The following is a 21156-nucleotide window of genomic DNA, read 5'->3' as shown; positions in this document are numbered from 1 at the left end:
ACCAAATTCCAAATTCTAAGTGGAAAGTTTCATATACTACATTCTTATAAATAAATGGTATAAATAAATATACGATAGTATCTTATAGTATGCGATAAAACGTCTCATATTCATCAGGATTGGCTAAAAATAATCTTGCATTTCACTGGAATGTCATTTTGTAACGTTCCTCGTGATTCGACAACTTGGCTCTTACACCAATGTTTCTGTGCATAGTTTTCACCTCTGACCCAGACATCTTGAAAATCAAATTAATAAATCAATAATACAGTATTGCATTTACTTTTAAATAATAAATGCCATAAAAAATATCCTTTATTTGAACCTAGAATACATTTTGATGATAATATTGCACCAAAATCTGCACCAGAATCGTGACCTTGGGTTTGTAGGAGGGTGGGAATCCAGGGCTACTGAACACAGAAACGAGCCACTCAGTCTGCTGGTCAGCATACACACCTTTTCTCCGGACAACACGACACATGAGATGGTGTCTTAAATGTGAAAGACATGTTGCATCTGCGATTGGTATCACTATTTTAAATAGAACTTGTTTTTCCAGAACCAGGATGGTAGTAAAACGTGATTTTTTACACTGACATTGCAGAAGAATCCATATTTATAAGTCCGCAATACCACAGGGGGCTTTGTTTTGGCACCCAGGCCCAGCCCTGCATTTTCGCTACACATCACTGAACGAGGTACTGCGGATGGCCTGCTTCTCTGAGACCGTTGTCGTCGACGATCTCGGTAAGTGACACTGCGACACACTTCATTTGACTCTGGTAAATATATTAAAAAATATCGTATGTGTGACTCTGCAACGAAAATGAAAATGAAAGTTAGAAGTCGGGAAATTTTCAAGACGCCCAAAACTTACAGAATTTGCAGGGATAGACTACCAGACGTCTCTCTCTACCGGAGCTCCTCCTAGCCAATATTGCAAATACAAATCGGTTCATGGGATTGCATAAGAATGGTTTGAATGTTTTCCTTGTCTAATAGGCGGTCGTGCTAATAGCTTATCAGTTGCACACTGAAAAAATTCTCACCACCTTCAAAGTTATCTATCACGTTTTATTTGAGATATGCCTATTTTGACAAAATAACTTTTAACGTACTTGTATTTGGCAGGATTCATGCAATGTAGTCACTACTAGTGAATCAGTAGAGAAAATCAAGTCTTTTCAATTGGTATTTTCCATCCTTCTAAATTTTATTTGAGCAGATATGTTAGGGGTAGGCATTAAGACCTTGCTTAAAAGCAATCATCAGATTTTTTATAAATAATAATACTAATAAAAACAACCATTGCACAATCCAACTGAACTGTTATGAGTTATAATAGACACCATTATTATCGAATAATCTTTTCTTACAATGAGCAGTTGTTGACTGTTGCAATGAAATATCCGAACTTAATTGTTTCCCACAGATGTAAGGCCCTAATCAGCATAATCAGATTCATTCTAAATTATTGTACTTGAGGAATATTTTTATATATATATATTACTGGGAGAATTTACAATGATAGAATACATGGCATGATTTGACAAAAGAAGATGATTTTTTTCTTCTTTCTACAAGCTATTCTATCTTGATTGTATTTTGTGATAAAAATTTACCCAGTGCCCTCTCAAAATCAATTTTGTGATAAAATCAGACCTGCCTTCTTTAACATAATGGATAGGGTTATGTAGCAAATATTTACCCATGGTATGTAATGTTTTAGAGTAGGTGCATTTTTGTCCTTATTTCAAAAAGGCTGGAACATACCCTTGGAAAATCAGCAGAGGATAGTGCAGATTAGCAGTGTTTTTTCCTCTCACAGCTGCCCTAGAGTCCAAATGAGATAGGCAAAAATTGGATGAAAATTATTGTCAATGTCTTCCTGCATTCCACAGCAGAACTAGAAACTTTCATCTTATTATGTCCCACAGTTTTAAAGAGTCCTTTTATTATGGTTATTGACACGGTTTTTGAGAAAATCTATCCATTCACCATTCCAAAATAGGCTCTACCAAATCCTTGACTAATCATTCCTGTGGCCAATAGCCATAACTATTATAATTTAGTAGATAAAGATATAAATGATGATAAAGGGGTAGGTATCTTCACACAATACAGTGAAAAAATTATGAAAGAAGAAAATTAAAAATATAACAGTTTGTTTGCAGTTCTTTACCAATGTTGTGTAAATATTTTTAATATTTGGCTCTTGAGAGAGATCTTCACACATTGGGGTATTGCAATACTACTAATTAGACAAATGTTCAAAATACAATGATATGATAATTGTAATTTAAAGGAAATAAACCCATTTGTGACATGCGTCAGAAATACATATCATGTATATAATCTATCACAAATTCCATATTGATGGAAACATTGTCATATAATGATAAGCATATGATATTGAATTGTTTACTCTACATGAATGAGGCAAACAAGTGGCCAACTCTTTGCCTTGAATCATTTCATTTTTCACAAAAATTACCAATATTGCGAGAGGCAATACTAGTATCTCAAAAGTAGTATCTTTTGTGGTTTGACAAACAAGACTACATATTCAATCATGTTACAAATCTATCAGTAGGATTACTGTAGGAATAATTATTCTTTTGGACAAGAAATTATTATCATTATTATTTTTTTTTGGGGGGGGGGGAGGATATATATATATATATATATATATATAGTTTGTTTACATGTGTTTCCACTATATACTGCATTTGTTTTACAAGTTAAAGACCAGATTCAAGCACTTGTACTGTACTTAGATCTGATAATTTTTTTTCGTGTATTTTATTTCATTTGTAAGCTGCTTCGCCTCAGTACCATTAAAATTTTTTGTGTGCCACAGTATTAAGTGTAGTCTGAGGTACTAACAATTTATTCCAAAATTTGTTTACTTTTCAATGGCCGTCATGTCATTTTGGGGTTTTTCAGAAATAGTGAACTGAAGGACATCTTTACCTTAATTGAAAGTGACTAGATATCATACCTTGGTTATTGTACTACAAACAGGGGCTACATGTATATCCTTCGAAAATTTATGTGAATACAACCCCATTCATTGACCTTAGGCCACACTGATTAAATTTTATGGATGGCATCCTTGCACTCATAAATTTTCACCTATTCCCAGGAAAAAAAACTCTGAAACTAGTTGCTGTCATCTTCTGTGCCCACTCAAAATGTTGCAAAAACCTGGGATTTCACAAATCTCATTTATCTTCTCCTATTGCATTAGTTTTGGTATCTTCAGAGGATGTCACCCATAAAATTAAATCAGTGTGGCCTTATCCTACATTAAAGTGCTGTCATACATTGACCATATATTCTAAAAGTGCTACTGGGCACACATGTCCAGAGGCGCATGTTTCTCTGTCTTATTTCCAGTCTGATTAAAATGTTTCTTTGCTTATTTAATAGTTTGTTGATAAGATATTCTTGGGTTTTATCCACAATTTACATGGTTATTTGTCATCTCCATTGTAGTCATATGTTTGCAGAGAATAGTTTTATTTTTCTTGTTGAATGGATCCACTCATTTGAAGCAAAATTTTCTTACTTAATGCATTTGCATGTGAGGTACATGTATTGCATCAAGGTATTGCATCACCCAGATTATGGCCTGTTTATGTGCCAACTACTCCTACTTCATGAGTTACTATTGATCTAATTCTTCCTTGTGTCTACGATAAGTAATGGTGTCAAATTTGCAAGCGAGGCCATGTCTTTGTAACAGTTCGTCGGGGATTTCATGACATGACACATGTCATATAGTTGGTCTGCTCTATTGACTCCATTAAATATGGGTGTTCTGCACTCTGTATGCTGAGGCGGAATGTCAAACGGGTTCAAGGGTAAGAATGACTGAATGTGAAGTAGTTTTATACAGATTGATAAGTTTCATCTAGAAGGCAACAATTTTAGAAGTTTGCTTCATTTGTTAACACGTTTGGTCTGAAATATTCAGTTTTCATCATGCAAACTCAAAATTATTTTTCACAATATTGTATGGTCTGTTGGACACAGACATAGAGTTCTGTCTATTCATAGGGGAATGAACATTAGTCCAAAAGCTATAAGGTGTCTTAATATATTACTAGTATGTGCATGCATGTCATAATAGCAATACAGCATGTAAAACCACCTGATTTAGCAGTGGTTTTACATGCTGTTTAACCAAAATAGTAAAGATGTGAGGTCACTGACCTTTAAAGGAAAGTGAATATACCTTTTGTTGTAAATTTAACCCTTTCCAGGTCATAAAAGTTGGTCAAGTCATCACCCGAGGAATCATACCGAAAACCATGCCCTTTATAGTACTGAAATAATAATAATAATGATAATAATTTATTGTCATATATTTATACATAAAAGCACAAAATGAAAATTGATATGATCTGTCGATGAAATAAAATACAGTAGAATAACTAAAATCTATTTTGCTCATTAAATATACGTACTGCTGATGGGTAAAAGCTATTTTTTAGTGCAAGTGGAAGTTGCCTTTAATGACCGTAGTCGCCTTGATGACATGGGTATAAGTAGACTATTCGCTGGATGACAGTCAGTCACCCGTGATTGACTTCACTTTCTTGAGCACTCGCCTCGTTTACAAACATTCAATTAAGGGCAATTCCCTAACTACAATGCAGCTGGCAGTTTTTACCATGCGATCAAAGTGATTCTTGTCTTCTGCTGTAGCACTACTGTATCAGACAGTGAATGAGTGTGTCAGTACATTCTCCCGGTAAAATTTTGCCAGCAGTTCTTGGTTAACATAGAATGACCTCAATCACCATTGGAAGTAAAGTCTTTGCTGAGCCTTACAGACAATTTTATCTATGTTGATGCCATTTAGGATCATCAGAAATATATGTATGCCAAGAAATTTAAAATGTCTAACTATTTCAACCTCGGAATCATAAGATGGCTGATTTCTGTTGGATTTTTCCTAAAATCTACTATAATTTCTTTCATCTTTTTGACATTAAGATACATTAAGACAATGAAATATCATAACATATATATTTTTCATCAGAATGCCTTTAAATTTATATTGCTCATTATGATAGAAAGCATATAAATGCAATTGTACTCCAAAAATTTTTTAAATGACAATGTTAGCCCCATTTATAAAGTTGTCATACCCCTAATGTATTTCTCAAGTTTGCATCATTTTTCTTTTTCTAAGTTATTATCTTTGACTTAATTGGAGTTCCAACAATTTCAATACAGACACAATGTATAAAAATGTAGAAGAAATAATGATCTTTCAAATAAAAGAAGAATTATATATTGGGTCATCTGACCAGGAAAGGTTTCAGCGATTTGAACTTCAAGAGTTGGCAATCATCTTTGATAGCCTAAAAGGAGGCTGTCAGCACTGTCTTTAATTCCCCCCCCCCCCCCCCCCCCCCCCCCCGGGTTACCTGAACCTCTTACTGTATATAGTTATTTTAAAAATGATTTCCAAAAGCCATCTTCCCTTAACTGGCTATATTTGCTTTCTAAAATGTACAGTTTGTGCAGGTAATGTTTCCAAATAAACAGTTTAAGACAAACATACAGAGGTACATGTAATCCTATTTTTCACAGCTAAGTTTTATTGGGCCGGTTGAAACTTTCAAAGTCGGTACTATATTCCTTTGGGGTTTATGCTTATTTCTGATACAGCACACATACTAGTATGCTACGTATGTACAGAAGAAATGAAAATGCACCTTTATATTTATTATGGCTATGGAGGAATACAGGTGCTAGTTGACATAAATTGTATTGACATTTTTCTTGTGTATGATGTTTTTATTTTTTATGCTTTGTTTCTGTATCAGTAAATAATAAATAACCATCCATCTTTATGGTCTTTACAGAGACGAGACAAAAGTGATGCTAAATATAGATCTAGATAAATCAAGTGACCTAGATAAAGACCTGCATCATTGGTTAGACTTTCAGACATTAAAATGGGTCAAACTGGGGTAATATAAAAGTCGAGAAAAATGCGCATGAGTAGAGTCACATATAAGCGAATGTAGTATGCTCATTCTAGAATTATAGTATAGATTTAAAGGGAGATCAGTTTTCCTTAAAAACCATAGGATGAGAATTCAACATTTACTTGAAGAGCATTTATCGGAGTTTGTTACTGGTGAGTGAATGTTTTAAAAGAAAACCTGACAATTTCATTTTAAGTAATTTAAGTATGGTTTGATGTGTGTATATGTGTATCTCTGCTTGTGTTTTATTGATTGATTGTTTGACCTACATGCACACTTACTGTCATGAATATGAATATGGCAGCACTGCCATTCTTGAAAGATCACCTGCTGAATGTGCTTATACCTTTTTCTGGAATTTGCTTCCAAGATATTTATTATGTAGATACAGAATTAGCTCTTATACATAAAGCTAGTCCGTATGTCAATTTACATCTAATTATAGTTTTTTATTTTCGTTGTATTCATTTATTCATTGTATTTTTGGTTATGATGAAGATATATGTACGTTTTTTACTCCTTTGTTTAAGCTAGTGTCTTCTTAACTTTCATATCCATATATCCTCTCAGATATGTGGTAGACATTTCAGGCAACTGATTGTGTGCTTTAGCATCCATATTTATCATTGTCCATTGATATGAATATGCTGTCAGGGCTTGATATCAACATACAACTGTCTGACTGTCTAGGACAATTAAAAGTTCAGTTCAGACAGGTGAATTGTAGCAGGGGCTGTCTGATGTACAGGTCATGTTTTATTAGTCTTGAAAACAAAACATTTTGTTGCTTGCTAATGTCTCCTCCTGCTGCCATTTGTCTTAATATGAATATTGCCAGCCATTTATAGTTACTATAAAAAGACTCTATGCTTTTTCTTCATAGTTGCTCATGTTCATTATCATAGGTATATCTATTGAGTGATGCCATTTCATAAGCTGATTTGATCATATTTATAACTTGGATGTTTCAAAGCCATAAGTTGGGTTTTAGAATGGTTTTCAAATATCGATATAACCTGATTTATGATTCTATAATAATGATGTTAAATCACACCTCTATGAAAGAGTAATCTCCAAGAGTTTCCAGGTATGAAAAACAAACATTTTGTCTATGAATAAATCCACTTCAGAGCTCATTTTCTGGGCACATTTTGGTTGAACATTCTGGAAGAGACATCACGTGGAGAAATAAGTGTTGGCATAAATCCAGGTTATGTTGATAACTTGTAGGGGGGAAGCAGCAAAAAGTGCACATGTATATTTACACGTTTTAGTCTTAAATGACCAATGTTGAAATATACTAGTTCTTAATATACCTGTTAGCTATAATCACCAGTACTAATTAAAAGAAGTGTGTAGTATTCATCTATGTACAGTAGTTTTAGTGTTGCATCCACCTGTTTGAGGTTTCTAACCAATCAGATTGCACATACTGGAAACAGTCACACCTTTTTGATGTGGAAAGAAAACAATTTGTTTAATTAGAATTAACAATTGTCTGAAGTCTTTAAATATGAAAAGGTTTTCATTTCAGGATCTGTCACTTTTCAAAGTCATAATTGTTCAGATTTTCATTGTTTTATAACCATTAAATAGGTTCAACTGGAACGGCTTTTATGTGGGATTTACATGTAATTATCAATTGACAAAAACTGAGCAATTTTGACAGCATGAGAGGTCCCAACAGATAACGGTTTCATTTTCTGTACTAGAGGCTAGGTGGGTGATGACATTACTAGTAATTCCTGCAAAAATTCTCACTTTGTCCAGTGGACACAGTACAGATACATAACAAGGCATGTAGTAACTATGTCATGTTGCCCTGACTTGACCTGGATAGTTGCTTTATTTTTCTTTCAGTAAGGTCATGTTACAGTATCAATATGTCATATCACCTGAATTGATTACACTGAGTCTGTTCTAAATACCAGGCAAGGAGGAGTTAGAACTTGGGTACTAGTAGTAAGGACAGAAGCATTTCCAATGGGGTTCTTTTTAAAATATATGTTGTGTGTCAGAAAGATAATAATAAAGCAACAAGGAGGGAAATGAATCGAGAAAAGTCCTTTGGCATATAACTGTCAGGGGTTGGGTAACAGTGAGGTGAAATATTAAGGTCAAATAAGGTTACAAGTAACCTCTCCTAACTTAATTGGGTTTTATTATATAGATGGACTCGGTTTTCATGCCCTCAGATACCATCAGGTTATTTGATTGGGCCATTAATGTTTCATGTAAAAGCACCTTACAAAAACAAGTTTTTTTAGGAGAATATAATAATAGTTAAAGGTACAATCCATGAGATTAACCCACCAAAAGGGATTTTTCCAGGAAAATAAGCAATTTTCTCGTACTCACAAATCATTTGTCTGATTCATCTTTTGATAAAATTTATGTAGTTTTTTTTCACTGATTAATAATACATGGAAGTTTGTTAAACATGTTTAAAGTTGATTAAATAAAAAACTGACCAAAAAGTGCATATATTAAACTTCGTTTCTTTTGATTTTCTGAATATAATTACAAAATTCTTAGATACTTTTTGTCTTGATTATTGTAGACTGATCAAGTGATAGATTCTTCAGTTCTCAGTACATTGAACTTAAATTTTTATTTGAAGTATTTGTACGTTCATTTGACTTTTTTTATTAATAATGTCAACATGAACTTTTTTGTTTATTGGCTTTGTTATCATTTCAGAACAAGCTACTCATTTGCTTGAGTTCAAGCCACCTGGGAACAACAATGTCACATATAAGAGTGGTCGCGAAACTTGGGACAATGCCTGGGCTCCTGATGGCTCCTACTTTGCTTGTGCTTTTGGAGAAAGAAGTGTAAAAGTCATTCCATGGAATCATGCAAAGAAAACTTCGTAAGCAATGGTCATCTGTCAAAATCTGCAAAATGGCAGGTGATAAAACACCAAAGCTTAAGGATATTGTAACCCTTTGCCCAAAACTCTTTATTTACTGCCTTACATACATTCTTTTGAGTAATAAATAGATTTCATTGTTCAGTGACTAAATTAATTAACATTTACACATATGTCATCTTACAGGTGATGTTATAATTGTAATTTTGGGGTAAAAACTGAAAAACCAGTTTCTCAATTTTCTCTTTTACCTGAGCACCCACGATCACCATTTTAACACCAATTTAATGACGCCATTAGGACTCCAAAACCCTGCCAGTGATTTTTCTTAAAAGTCTTAGTTTAGATTTTATCGTTGATAAAGCGAAATAATGCCATTGTTTAATGGAAATTAGGGGCTCATAACTCCATAATGAGAACATTTAAACCAAAATGATGGCTCGGCATTGTTGCCTATTCACCCCTGGTCAACTTTGCCAATTTCCGTGATAAAATCTTGTTCAGGGATGAAGTTACACCCCATACCGATTGCTATCTCACCTCAAAATAGATAGGATAAATGCAGGTATTTTATGTTTTCTAAGATTTTTTCATTGTTTTTAATCAGCACAATGATAGATACATTACTAAATAATTAGATGCAAGAAAAATCTTATTTTTGGTATCTGGATGATAATAAAGGGTTACAATATCCTTAAACTTTTTATATAAGATGTAAAATTTAATTGAAATAAATTGTTCAGTTTTCTGGAAACATTTTGTATTACAATTAATATACAAAAAAGAAAAAATGTCTCTTGTTTCACAAAAATTCATTGAGATGATAAAAGCATATCTTAAATAAGTCATTAGTTTTGAAAATTTTGTTGATTATGTTCTGAATTAACGAGTTTCAGTTGTTAAACTGAGTGTAAGCAGCTCCCTAGAGGGCTAAATTTTCTGGCTATTTACTGAAATTTTAGATTAAAAAAAGAGACTTGTAGATTCTTTGAAACACAGCTTAGTCAGCAGAGACTAAGTTAATTTATATTTTATCAAAAAAACTGACTTTTTAAGACTGCAGCCTGTTTCACAAAAGAACCTTAGATTGCTATTATTCTGGGTTCAGCTAAGAACAATTTTTTTTTATTTTAACTTAATTTTTTGAGTTACTAGATATTTAATTTTTTTAAGGAGGTAGGTTACCTTTAGCACTTCGAAAAATCTACATCCTAGCTACAGCCCAGTGATATAATGTCTCTGTTGTATTTCAGAGTAAAGCTTGACAACATTAATGAAAATGGAGATATTTTAACTCACAAGGGTTGTACAATAGATGCAGGAGAATTGGTATGGTCTGTAGCTATAGGATCTGCAGTGTCTGAGAAAATCCCAAGAACATGTAGTATAAACTACCATCATGTTCGTTCTGCGAATCTCATGCTTGCCATTGGGCTGAACAATGGAAGAATCAAAATATGGGAATTGGACACAAGTAAGATTTTTTTCTTTCTTGAATATCAGTTGTTTTGATCAGCAGTATGTCTTAATTCTTTATTTATGACTTTATTTTCTATATGAAAGTATTTTGAAGTGATCAGACACATACACTTCAGTATGAACTTGTCTTTCTTCAGATAAACTAATAACAGAACTCTATGATCACAAAACAGTGGTTCGTGGTCTACATTTTGCTCCCGATGGAAGTCTGAGGTTGGCCTCGGCCTCAAGAGATGGAACAATTAAACTTTGGGACATGTATGATGACGGAAACATGTATAAGACTCTCCGTCCAGGTTGTGAATGGATGTATGCAGCCCGATGGTCACCAGATTGTCAGAAGATTGCTGGTGTAGGGAGTGCTAGAACAGTGAGTTTAAAGGGTTGTTTATCCCTATATCAAGAAGATTAATCGTGTGTTCACCTTTTTTTGTCTCATAAAATTTATTTTTTTGTTTAAATAGAGTTTATTCATGCTATGGGTAGAGAGCCCTGTGGTGACCATACAAAACAACACTAAGGTCATGGTTCACATTACAGGGACAGTCCAGCATTGTTTAAACAGTAAGGTGACTTGATATGTTACAAGTGCTTTCACGCTATTATCAATTCATGGGTAGACAGATTGGGTTAGCAGACTCAGTACTAATGTACTGCTGATAAGGACAATATAAATATTATTTTAAACTCAACCATCCTTAAAACTTTACCTGGACACCAGATAATGGTGTTTGTTGCAAGTATGAAAATTTTAAGAGTGTGGAGTTCAGGAAACAATAATTTGCTTATTTTAGCAAAAAAAAAAAAGTTTTGATAAGTTAGAACTGTTTTGTGTTTTGATGTCTGTGCTTTGAAAAAAAAGTGCGATATTTGAGAGGATGATGAAAACCTTTTAACCTTTGTCTTCAAACTTAAAGAACTGTTTTTTTTTTTCAGCATATTTTGTCCACCATTATAAATATGTAAAAATAAAATGAAAACCCTTAAAAGAATGATTGACAAACATCTGGATTGACATAACTCCCTGGGGGTTCACGCTAAATTGCTGTCAGCCAAGCGCACGAAAGTTAATTGCCCCCTTACAGCTTTTAGTAGGCGAGACAAACATTTCAGCCGGATCGACATAACTCCCTGGGGGTTCACGCTAAATTGCTGTCAGCCAAGCGCACGAAAGTTAATTACCCCCTTACAGCTTTTAGTAGGCGAGACAAACATTTCAGCCGGCTAATCTGACAGCAATCTAGTGAGACTCTCCACCGGGATAGATCGATCTAAAATCTGTGGGAATACAGTCTTACAAAAGCTAGTTCTCAGTCTTCCTAATTTTTTCAGGTGGTTGTGTGGGACAGCAACACTTATGAAGTTATCAGAAAGTTCATCGGCCACCATCATAATGTAGTGGATGTGGACTTCTCACCAGATGGTGCACTGCTAGTCACAGCATCCTATGACACCAGGGCAGTTGTGTGGGATGTCTACACGGGAGATGTGCTGTTGGAACTATGGTTAGTAGTGGAAGACTGTTGGAATAGTTCCAAAGACCTGTCCCATAAATTCACTCTATTTGTTTGCCATCTGTGCCTTTACCTGCAGTATAACCTATCCTTATTTGAGTTGTTGACTTGTTTATGTGGAGTTTGTGAAAACAACAGGTTAAGGTTGTTGACAGGATCATGTGTGTTTTTATTACTTGCTACTCTTCACACTTGGTGACCTTGGTTCATGAACATCAGAAATGTAACACAATGACCAAATTAGACAATATTCTAAATCATTTAGAAAAAAGATAAATCATGACCCTATTTTACAAGTAGAGAAATCCATTAAAAATACATTGCCACCACCTTGGAAGTTATGTTTATGGCTCTGATTATCTGTTTGTCAGTTTGTCTATTAGCAGCATTATGGAAAAAGGTGTGGACAGAATTAATTAATTCATTGATAAAATCTGTGACCATCATTATGCAGAAACGTGTGCTGTGATTGGATGAAATTTTCAAGATAGGTCAGAAAAGGATGAGAATTTGGTGGTGATAAATTAATCAGTTAATAATTTATTTGATTAATTATTAGATGTTTAAAATTATGACATATTAGCTTATTAATTAGTTAATTAACAATTAATGCATACCAATCAAAATTAGTTGAATAAATGAATTAATAAATTTATTGATTAATAAAGTTTGTGAAATGTTTCTAAAGCGTAATATGAAAAGCTCTTTTTTGTGGTTGGACTGAAGATCATTGTCTAGTGATTCAGAAAACTGTGATCATTTTAGTTTGAATTCTTCTTTATTCTTTCCTTTTGCACAATAAACACTGCATCACAGTATTCTTTTCTGCTTGAAAAACTGCTTTTCATTTATCTATTATTATATAATAGAAACTGTCATTTCAGTCATTTGTTCCCACCTCCCAGGCCGATCTATGCCTCAGGAGCTAATGGCAATCATGTTCGGGGTGCAGTGTTTTCTCATGATGGAAAACACATAGCTACCATCTGTGATGATGGGTAAGATACAATAATAATGGTAATAAATGGGCTTTAGATAATCAAGACTTATGAGGCTGTTACCTTAAATGGCTTAATTTGGAGTAGGGGGCTTTGCTAACAGTGCTAATTTTGATCTTGTGGCGATTTATTGTCTTTGTGCATTACTTTTAGTACCATATTTGGAACAAATGCATGTTTTTTAGAGATGGTAGTAATTTTTTACTCAAAGTTTTGAAGCCTCCTGAATACAAAATGGCTTCATTGAGCCTACAATTAGGCCATTAAAGCCTACAATTAAGCTTGATGGTGTTATGCAGTGAAAAAAATGTGATGTTCCTCTAAATGTGCAAACTGGTTGCAGTGACACATAAAAATTATACTTGGTGTTTTCAGATACCTAAGGATCTGGACCATTGAGGATGAGTTGGTTCCACAGCAGATTGCCACTATACCAGATGCTCTCTGTGTAGCATGTTCTCCAACTGGGAGTATTGTATCAGTTGGGTAAGTTACTAGAAGGAATAGGAATGCAACCAGGTGTAAATGTACTTCCTATGACAGAGTTATAAGTTTTAAGCCTTTTGTAATATAAAAAGAGTGATATAACATAACCTTGCAGTGAAAATGTTTGTCTACACAAGATATCTTATAGGCCCCATTTACAATAGGGGTCTAATTAGTCCGAGGTCAAATATGGTGACCTACTACAAAGCTTGCCATTTAATCCGCTAATAGACACTGAATAGATATCCCGTGGGGAAGTATTTAAGTGGGTCGGCCATATTTGACCCTCGGACTAGTTAGTCCCCTATTCTGAATGGGGCCATAGGCAACATATATTTTGGATGCTAAATTGGAAAAAGCAGTGGAAGAAAAGCATTTTGTGTATTTAATATTGGTAAATAGCATGTTACTTTATTTGGTTTACAATGCTAAAAACATAACTAATTTAGCAAATTGCACATTGGTTCTTGATGTTCACATTAACTCACATTAGTCTCCTGGCTTTTGCTACTGCTGAAGCAATTTGTGGAGTAGTGTGCTGTCATATGGTTTTGTTGCAGCTGAATTATAAAGATTCTCCCCCAGAAAGGGTTGGCTTTGCTGTGCATAACTCTCCTCATCCACTCCTGCCACTAGCACTGTATATCCGCTGGTGCAGGTTTGTACGTACAGTGCAGACCTGGGGATTATTACTGGTGGTGATTTCCCTTTGATTCAGAATTCAGTGGATTAATTAAAGGTTGGGCTTCATTGATCCCCACTGTTTTATAGGGTCAGATTTATACCATCTTTTGGGTATTTTGCCATACAATCAAAATATACTACGTAGTTTTCGTAATACAAGAAAGGCCATTTGTTGTATTAAAGGACTTTGAAAAACTTTCAGCCAAGATGGAAGACTGGATGGCTTTATCTGCCCAGGTTTTAACTTTGTTCTATAAATTTCTTTGACTAATACTTGGTTAATAATGACAATCCGTCTTTACAACAAAACTCTTGCTGAAACAAAAAATATTAAGTTCATATCTTGTATTAGTAAATATAGCATGGGAATGCTATGAAAGGCAGAGGGTCAAAATTATCAAAAAAGCAAGACTAGTTTTATTAATGATCACTTTGCTATGATATCATTATGCTAAGCTTTCAACAAATACACTTTATTAATTTTAAAGTCAACAAAATATGGAAATCTTATTAAAAAGATTTCAGTAAATTTCATTTTGACTGATAGTTTTTAAAAAAAGTGGTCTGAAGTATTTGGATTAAGCATTTATGTGAATGGAAATTATCAAGTTGGCAACAGAAATTAAAGCATACAGTTAGTATCCAAAATGTGTCCAAAATCTGCTTAAAGCACTTTGCAGCAATATTCAACCCCTTTGCCTTTTTTCTTTAAGAAAATATTGCTTAAAGGTTTTAGACAAATTTTCTCACCAATGCTGCCCAACCTTTGGTTAATTGCTGTGCTCTTTATGTATAGCAATTAAAGCAATCATTTGATTGCAACCCTCAACATCTATATTAACTCTTGAAATTAATTTCTGTTCATGTGTTAAGTTTAAGTTTGATTTCACTGGAGTTGCTAACATTTAATTTTTCTTTGCTGCTTTGTTTTATAAAACATTGCTTTTAAATTATCAGCAGAACACAGCTTTAAAAGCTTCAGGTGTCACAACATGTTGTTCCATTGATTTGATTTGATGTAATTTTAGTATTAATTCTCTTGCAGGACTAGAGATGGCACCACCAGTCTGTTTGCTTTTCCCAGGCAAGTGGAGCCACTGCAGCACCTGTGTCGTATGGCCCTACGCACCCTTACACCCTCACAATCAGTAGATAAACTCTGGCTGCCGCTCAAAGTGAAGGAATATGTGAAGTACAGGTGTCCATGAGACACATCAGTTTTATGATATGTGCTTGACCTGGAAAGCAGGCTGATGTCATGCCAGAAGTCAGGTGTAGGATCTGATTCTGAAAAACATTCACTCTGTACAGCTATCTACAGCTACGTTTTCTGTATCATTTTGCCTTTATATGTCATAGTTTCCTCTAGGAAAATAATAAATAGGAGGATATTCAAGATGATGATATCAATACTTCTGGTCTACACTTTGTGTCACTTCATGATGTGTAGCTTGGAGTGGATGGTGAACAGTATTTTATATCTGTACATATATAAATATATATATATACATGTAAATATAGGCTTTCAATATATGTAAAATACACAATTGTCACAGACCGAGGGGCAATCTGTGTTTTAGGTTATGGATCTGTTTGTCTGGCAGCAATATATTCAATACTTTTTTTAATGCATTGTTTTCACTATTTACATTTATTGTTTGCATATGAAGAGTCGGAGGTATTGATAGGGTATGGTTACCATTTGTGTAATCGGAGGATTTGAGTGTGTTTTTCAGATGTGCTATTGTGCATGTCAAACAGAAAAGTAATCGGTTTCAGCTTGTAGGTTACAAGTATGATCAGTGTTAGAAATTAAGGCTGGACCGTCTGTCCGGGGCTGACAACTTTCAGAACGGGCTGAGAAGTTTTCCCACCCGGCAGACATTCGAGCTAGCTACTTCTGAAGATGGCTGAACTTTCGGTCCAGCAACTAATTTTCCTAAGAGGCAAACACTGAGTATGATATTAAGGAGACATCCCAAAGTGAACATGGTTTCTGGAAAACTTAAATCTTTGAAGTAGTGGTATTTGGTCTAGGTAAGGTTAATTACCATGTTTTTAAATATTTTTGATATGCAGAAACCACATGAACTTTTGAGACAGTATTGAGATTACAATTCAGTGATTATGACTCTGTGGTGCCTCTTGTATAAAAATAACTCTGAATAGTATGATAGCTATTTTCAACAGTTTGCTTTCATGAGTTATCTTTGTTCATAGATTTTTTTTTTCTTACTGTTTTCGTATTGTAGGCATTTTTATTGTGGATGTTAGTTATTTTAATCTGGTGCTGGTCCTTTAAGCTTTTCCTATCTTGTGCAGAAAATATTTTTCCTTCTGCTCAATTGCATTTGTCTTTCAATTTATGGATGTTTTTGTGACCTACTGTTTTACGGAGAAAGATGTTTTGATTATATCATGTGTCACAAGAAAAAAACATTTGTATTTTAATTAACTTACTAAAGAAAGCAGTATTAATTTTGAAGAGGCCAGACTAAGGATGGTATGAAGTAATAACAAAAGCTACTGTTTGCCATTTTGCCCTCGCAATAAATAAAAATCATTGTTAAATTTTAGTTACAGATGAAGTATAGAAATACAATGCAAGACGGGCACTTATATGATCATATATGTTAATATGTTATTTTAAACCCACTAGTTTTGGGTTACTGGCAGTGCTGTGCCTGTACAGAAAGTCTACACCAAAATTGCCTTCACCAGTCTTAGAATTTTCTTGTTTCCAGGTACACTTGTAAAACGGTCATTGGATTCTTGAAAGTTGCTGTCAGGTGTAAATGTACTGTAGTCATTTGTAATGAATAATTATGCCAAAAGTAAAAGTTGCATTACAACTGTGTTAGCAAAATAACTAGAAAACAATTGTTTTCCTTCTAACTTATATAGCCACCTATAGAACTTGAAGATACTGCACTAAAATACTGAATTTCAGATCGACTTTTTTTCCGTTACAAGTTTTTTTTATCAAATGTATCGCTTTCTTGTGCCTGCAAGATTCACCCGAGCTTGAAAATGTGGTATTTGAGAAACCGGTGCACTGACTGTATTGATCTGAAGAGTTTTCCATAACCTTCAGCCACTGTTCTAAACACTTGGTAGCTTTTGCTGCCTGGTCTGTTCTTTTGTCTTATTTATGGCATGTTTCCTTGAAAAAAATAAATGCATTGTAATATATATCTTGTTTGATTTGTTTTATTTTTTTACTGGAAATGCGTTGACCCCTCTGAAGTTTTATAGTTTTTTGTTTATCCCTCTTCCCTCGTCTCCGTGCTCTTTAATGTTAGCGGTGATCACTGTCATTTCAATACTTGACTCGTCCAATCTAATCTGTGAGACGCTCATGGAAGGAAGTGTTTGTGATGTTATGGGAAAGGTTTGGAAGCATTGTAGATAAATGTTTTTGTGAATAATCGAGTAGATTTGTGTTGAAGCTGTTTAGCAGTGATGTCACCTCTAAGCCATGAACTTTTTTTTCTTAAAGGAAAGACGTTTCGTAAGATCTCATACATTTTATGAGTGTAATATGAAATAATTCTTTTTCTGCCTAATATTTGTTTAAAAGTTTATCATTTTCAGATAACCTATGCTTGCACTTGTATTTCAAAAATATATTTTTAAATAAAATATTATAATTTATCCTACTGGAAGATGCAGTTTTACACATGTGACCGATACTCGACTTTTGACAAGTGGTGAAAAATGCCAAAAACAAAATAGTTGTAGGATTTTTAAAGCTTCGAACTTGGTTAAAGTAATTGTTCTGTGTAGAAAAGAAAATCGTGGTTAAATTTGTACCAAATAATGATATTTTAATTTTGGAGAAATAGAATAAAATGAATGGTGTCAAATCAAACTTTTAACTGAAAACACCACACTGGTAACGGGCGAGGTACTGCATGCCTAAAATGAACTATACGTGATGACAGGTTGGGTGAATTTACGTTTTCATTTAAATAGCTTCACAAACGAAATCGCCCCAAAGGTAGCAAACGTTAATCCAAATTATACTACTTCATAAGTATATCGCTTGATAGCTACTTAGACTCCTTAACGTCATGAAGGTTCTTCGAAAGAAAACTCACTCGGGCAAGAGACCATATCTGTCAACACGATACATGTATCTGTTAGATAAAAGGAAAAGTTGAACTATTTCTGGATTTACGGTCAGATATCGCAGAGAGGAGACCCATTATATATAACTGTATTAATTTTTTTAAATCCTTTGTGACATGAAACTACTGGATGAGTTGAAACATTCACTCTCTCATAATATCTGTTAGGTTTATTTTCAATTTAGCATTACGTATAGAATTGGATATCTCATATTATATCATATCATATTATATCATATTAAACATTATTATATACAGCTTATTTTTCATTGAATATTTTAGTGTATTTGCATTATCTACACATTCATTCTCCTCGCGTATTTATTTATTTATTTATTTATTTATTTTATTTTATTTTTTATTTTTTGTCGGATCATACAGCTGTCTCTTTGTGTCCTTTCTTCAAATCTGGTGCTCCACTGCTTTCTAAGTTTTTTTCGCTGGTTGTCAGGTCTCTCCCAGAAGTAAGTAAAGTAGTGCTACCAGGATCAAATTGCGCGCGCACTGCACCTACGCTAAAGTCCGTGTCATCGCTGGCAGTATCATCCGTGTCCTTGGCATCTTTTGGTATGTTTTCGTTGTTATTTCCACTACCGCTGTTGTTGTGGTTAATACCAACGTCCTTAGCAGGCGAACTGTCTACTGTGTCGTCGTACGTGAAGCCCGGATTACTACTCGCTTCTTTTGAATTCTCAAATATCCTAAGATCTGATGATGGGAAACTGTGGAGTTTTAGCTTTCTGCAACAGAAATAAGTACTTTTCTTCAATTTTGACTTGAAAAAAAAATTGAAAAGGCGATTACACTTTCTAACAGATCTAAGTAGCACAGAAAGCACAGAGAAAGATTTTTTTTTTTTACTTTTTTCGAAAAGTTCTTTTGCAACGTTAATGTGAGGATATGTTGCCCATTGAGAGGTTGCGTCGATTTGAAAGAATGTCATATCCAGACTACAATCTCTGCAAGCCGTTTATGGACTTACATTCTTGTGCAGAATATATTTAAGCCATAGAGATATAATTTTTACAGTACAGAAGCAATACCTAGAGGAAACATGGTATGGAGCGAAATTTTGTTAAATTACAAAGACATATTTTTGAGAAATTAAAAATGAAAGTTCCAGACGTTTATTAAACCACCAATATCATCATAAAGCGCCAAAATACTCACCGTCTCCAGACAATTAGTACTACAATGAGTATTATAAGCAGCACAACTATACAGCTAACAATTATTCCAGCCACCCCTCCTGTATTCAGAGAGCCGTGAACGTCCATCTGGTCAGAAGGCCTTTTGTTGCCATGAGAGTCATCATGAGATAGGCCTAGATGAAAATTTAAACACAAGACAAAAAGTGTGTGAAAATAAATATATTACTTAAAATTTCGCCAGTGAATAAACTGTAGTTTTTTTAATAAAATGGTTATTGCATTGGACTTTGGTAATATAAAAGTAGATCTTTATTCATACTTTTTCCATCACAATGAGCTGGAGAAAATGTACAGAGATAAATAACAGTAATAATACCCCAAAAACTTCTACACATATAAATAGCAATAATATTACATATAGAGATATGCACCATCACTACACATATATATGATATCATGTATCAGGTAATGTTATTAGTTCAAGTATAGCAAGGAGTTCCAGCCGCTGGAACTCCTTGATCATAGGACACTCGGAACGAATCTCTCTACCATCAATATGCATCTGCAAACTGATAGTTAAAAGGTGATTTCCCAGTGTCCTCTGAAACCCTGGGCGCTTGTTTCCATATCGATGAAATATTCTTAAGCATAAACTGCAGTTTAAGTGAAATGTGTCCATGCACCCCATGTATACGAAGCGAGGCGTAGAATAAAAGTTAAATAATATAATGCACAGATACCTCCCAAACCTTTGAGGCAAACCCGACTTGTGAATGGTTGTTTATAAATGCGCATGTAAAGAACGTTTCTTTCATACATTTCTATACATACCTATTGCTGGTAGAAGGAAGGTGACGTTACTTGACGTGGCATCAGTGGTCATCTTGACTTAATGAAATAAACGCATGAATTATATACTGGTAAGCATTTTGGCTTATTCACTACCAGTAAAGCAACATATTTTCAAAGGTCAAGGTAAACTACCAATAACTGAGTCACTTGAGTTAGCATTGCCTTTCGCTAAACGATTCATTCACTGCATTAACCAATGTCACTCAACAATATTATGACAAAAAGAGATTTTCATTCCAGTTGCGGTCATATTACTAAAAGGTATATAACTGTGGGGAACTTTTCTATCAGTTTTACTGTGCCTCTTTCTCCATTTAATCCCGGGATCGCTAAGTCTGACAGTTGGGATTTCTTAATTTTCGAACAAAAAGATTACATTACGTTGCATAGCTTTAGTAAATGATATCTTGTTCCGTGACACAGTTTGGGTGTCAGCTGCGTCGGTGTCATATAGTCGCATTTTTTCATGTCACTAATCCACCTGAACGAGTTTTGACTGTTTACCGCTATACGAGGTCAAACATCAACATTGAACCTTCAGATGTATTTACCTCTGGGTCGACATTTTGGCCCTATCAAACGAAAAGCACACCTACGATTGTTGTAAGCTGTCATGGTCAGTCATTAAAATATATAATTGATGTGTAATTGAATACTACTGACCTTTCCAATTCCTCGCGCGCAGTATTTCAACGAAATATCATGTTAACTTTGACCCAGGTGAGAAATGCTCTGAAAACACTTGGACATGCTGAAATTTGTAGAATTTTCCTCTCGGCTATAACACCTTATCTCGGCCTTTTTATCACAGAACGATAATATTACACAGGTTAGAATAAGCGTCCTCGGTCGTCATTATTCTCTCTCGTCACGAAAGACTGATAGAGCGAGATAGAGGTTTAAGTATGCGGTGCCAAGGAAAAGGATTGCCTAGCATGCAGCCACCGACCTTTAGGTGTTAAAAGAAGATAAAGCGGTA

At 34.4% G+C, this 21156-nt stretch overlaps 2 protein-coding genes across 7 annotated transcripts; one reads left to right on the top strand and one right to left on the bottom strand.

Moving 5' to 3' along the window:
• The first annotated feature begins 376 nt into the window (after positions 1–376).
• On the top strand, positions 377–17236 carry LOC106165518 (WD repeat and SOCS box-containing protein 1). Of its 5 annotated transcripts, XR_015332234.1 has the most exons (9): positions 6008–6163; positions 8712–8883; positions 10137–10357; positions 10500–10732; positions 11695–11867; positions 12761–12874; positions 13250–13360; positions 13921–14058; positions 15090–15242. XR_015332234.1 is itself a non-coding variant. In XM_087002808.1 (8 exons), exons 1-8 carry the CDS (start codon positions 711–713, stop codon positions 15250–15252), a joined length of 1227 nt encoding a protein of 408 aa, XP_086858934.1. In that variant the 5' UTR covers positions 377–710; the 3' UTR covers positions 15253–17236. The 5 variants fall into 5 exon arrangements, 4 of the variants coding, with proteins under 4 accessions (XP_086858934.1, XP_086858935.1, XP_086858933.1 ...); XM_087002808.1 differs by lacking the exons at positions 6008–6163; positions 13921–14058 and adding an exon at positions 377–750 and having other exon boundaries at positions 15090–17236; XM_087002809.1 differs by lacking the exons at positions 6008–6163; positions 13921–14058 and adding an exon at positions 3698–3869 and having other exon boundaries at positions 15090–17236.
• Positions 17237–18492: 1256 nt separating this feature from the next.
• On the bottom strand, positions 18493–21091 carry LOC147764176 (uncharacterized). Of its 2 annotated transcripts, none has more exons than XM_086999536.1 (4): positions 20841–21091; positions 20157–20208; positions 19345–19498; positions 18493–18914 (listed from the first exon to the last, which is right to left on the bottom strand). In XM_086999536.1, the coding sequence occupies exons 2-4, from the start codon at positions 20206–20208 to the stop codon at positions 18548–18550; spliced, it is 573 nt and encodes a 190-aa protein (XP_086855662.1). In that variant the 5' UTR covers positions 20841–21091; the 3' UTR covers positions 18493–18547. The 2 variants fall into 2 exon arrangements, with proteins under 2 accessions (XP_086855662.1, XP_086855661.1); XM_086999535.1 differs by having other exon boundaries at positions 20157–20213; positions 20841–21090.
• Between the last annotated feature and the right edge of the window lie 65 nt (positions 21092–21156).

Source organism: Lingula anatina, chromosome 1 (assembly GCF_051362555.1).
Source record: "Lingula anatina isolate TDL-2025a chromosome 1, LinAna3.0, whole genome shotgun sequence".
In the NCBI taxonomy this organism is placed as follows: Eukaryota; Metazoa; Brachiopoda; class Lingulata; order Lingulida; family Lingulidae; genus Lingula; species Lingula anatina.
The sequence above is the reverse complement of the archived record's forward strand: the minus strand, read 5'-3'. Positions and strand labels throughout refer to the sequence as shown.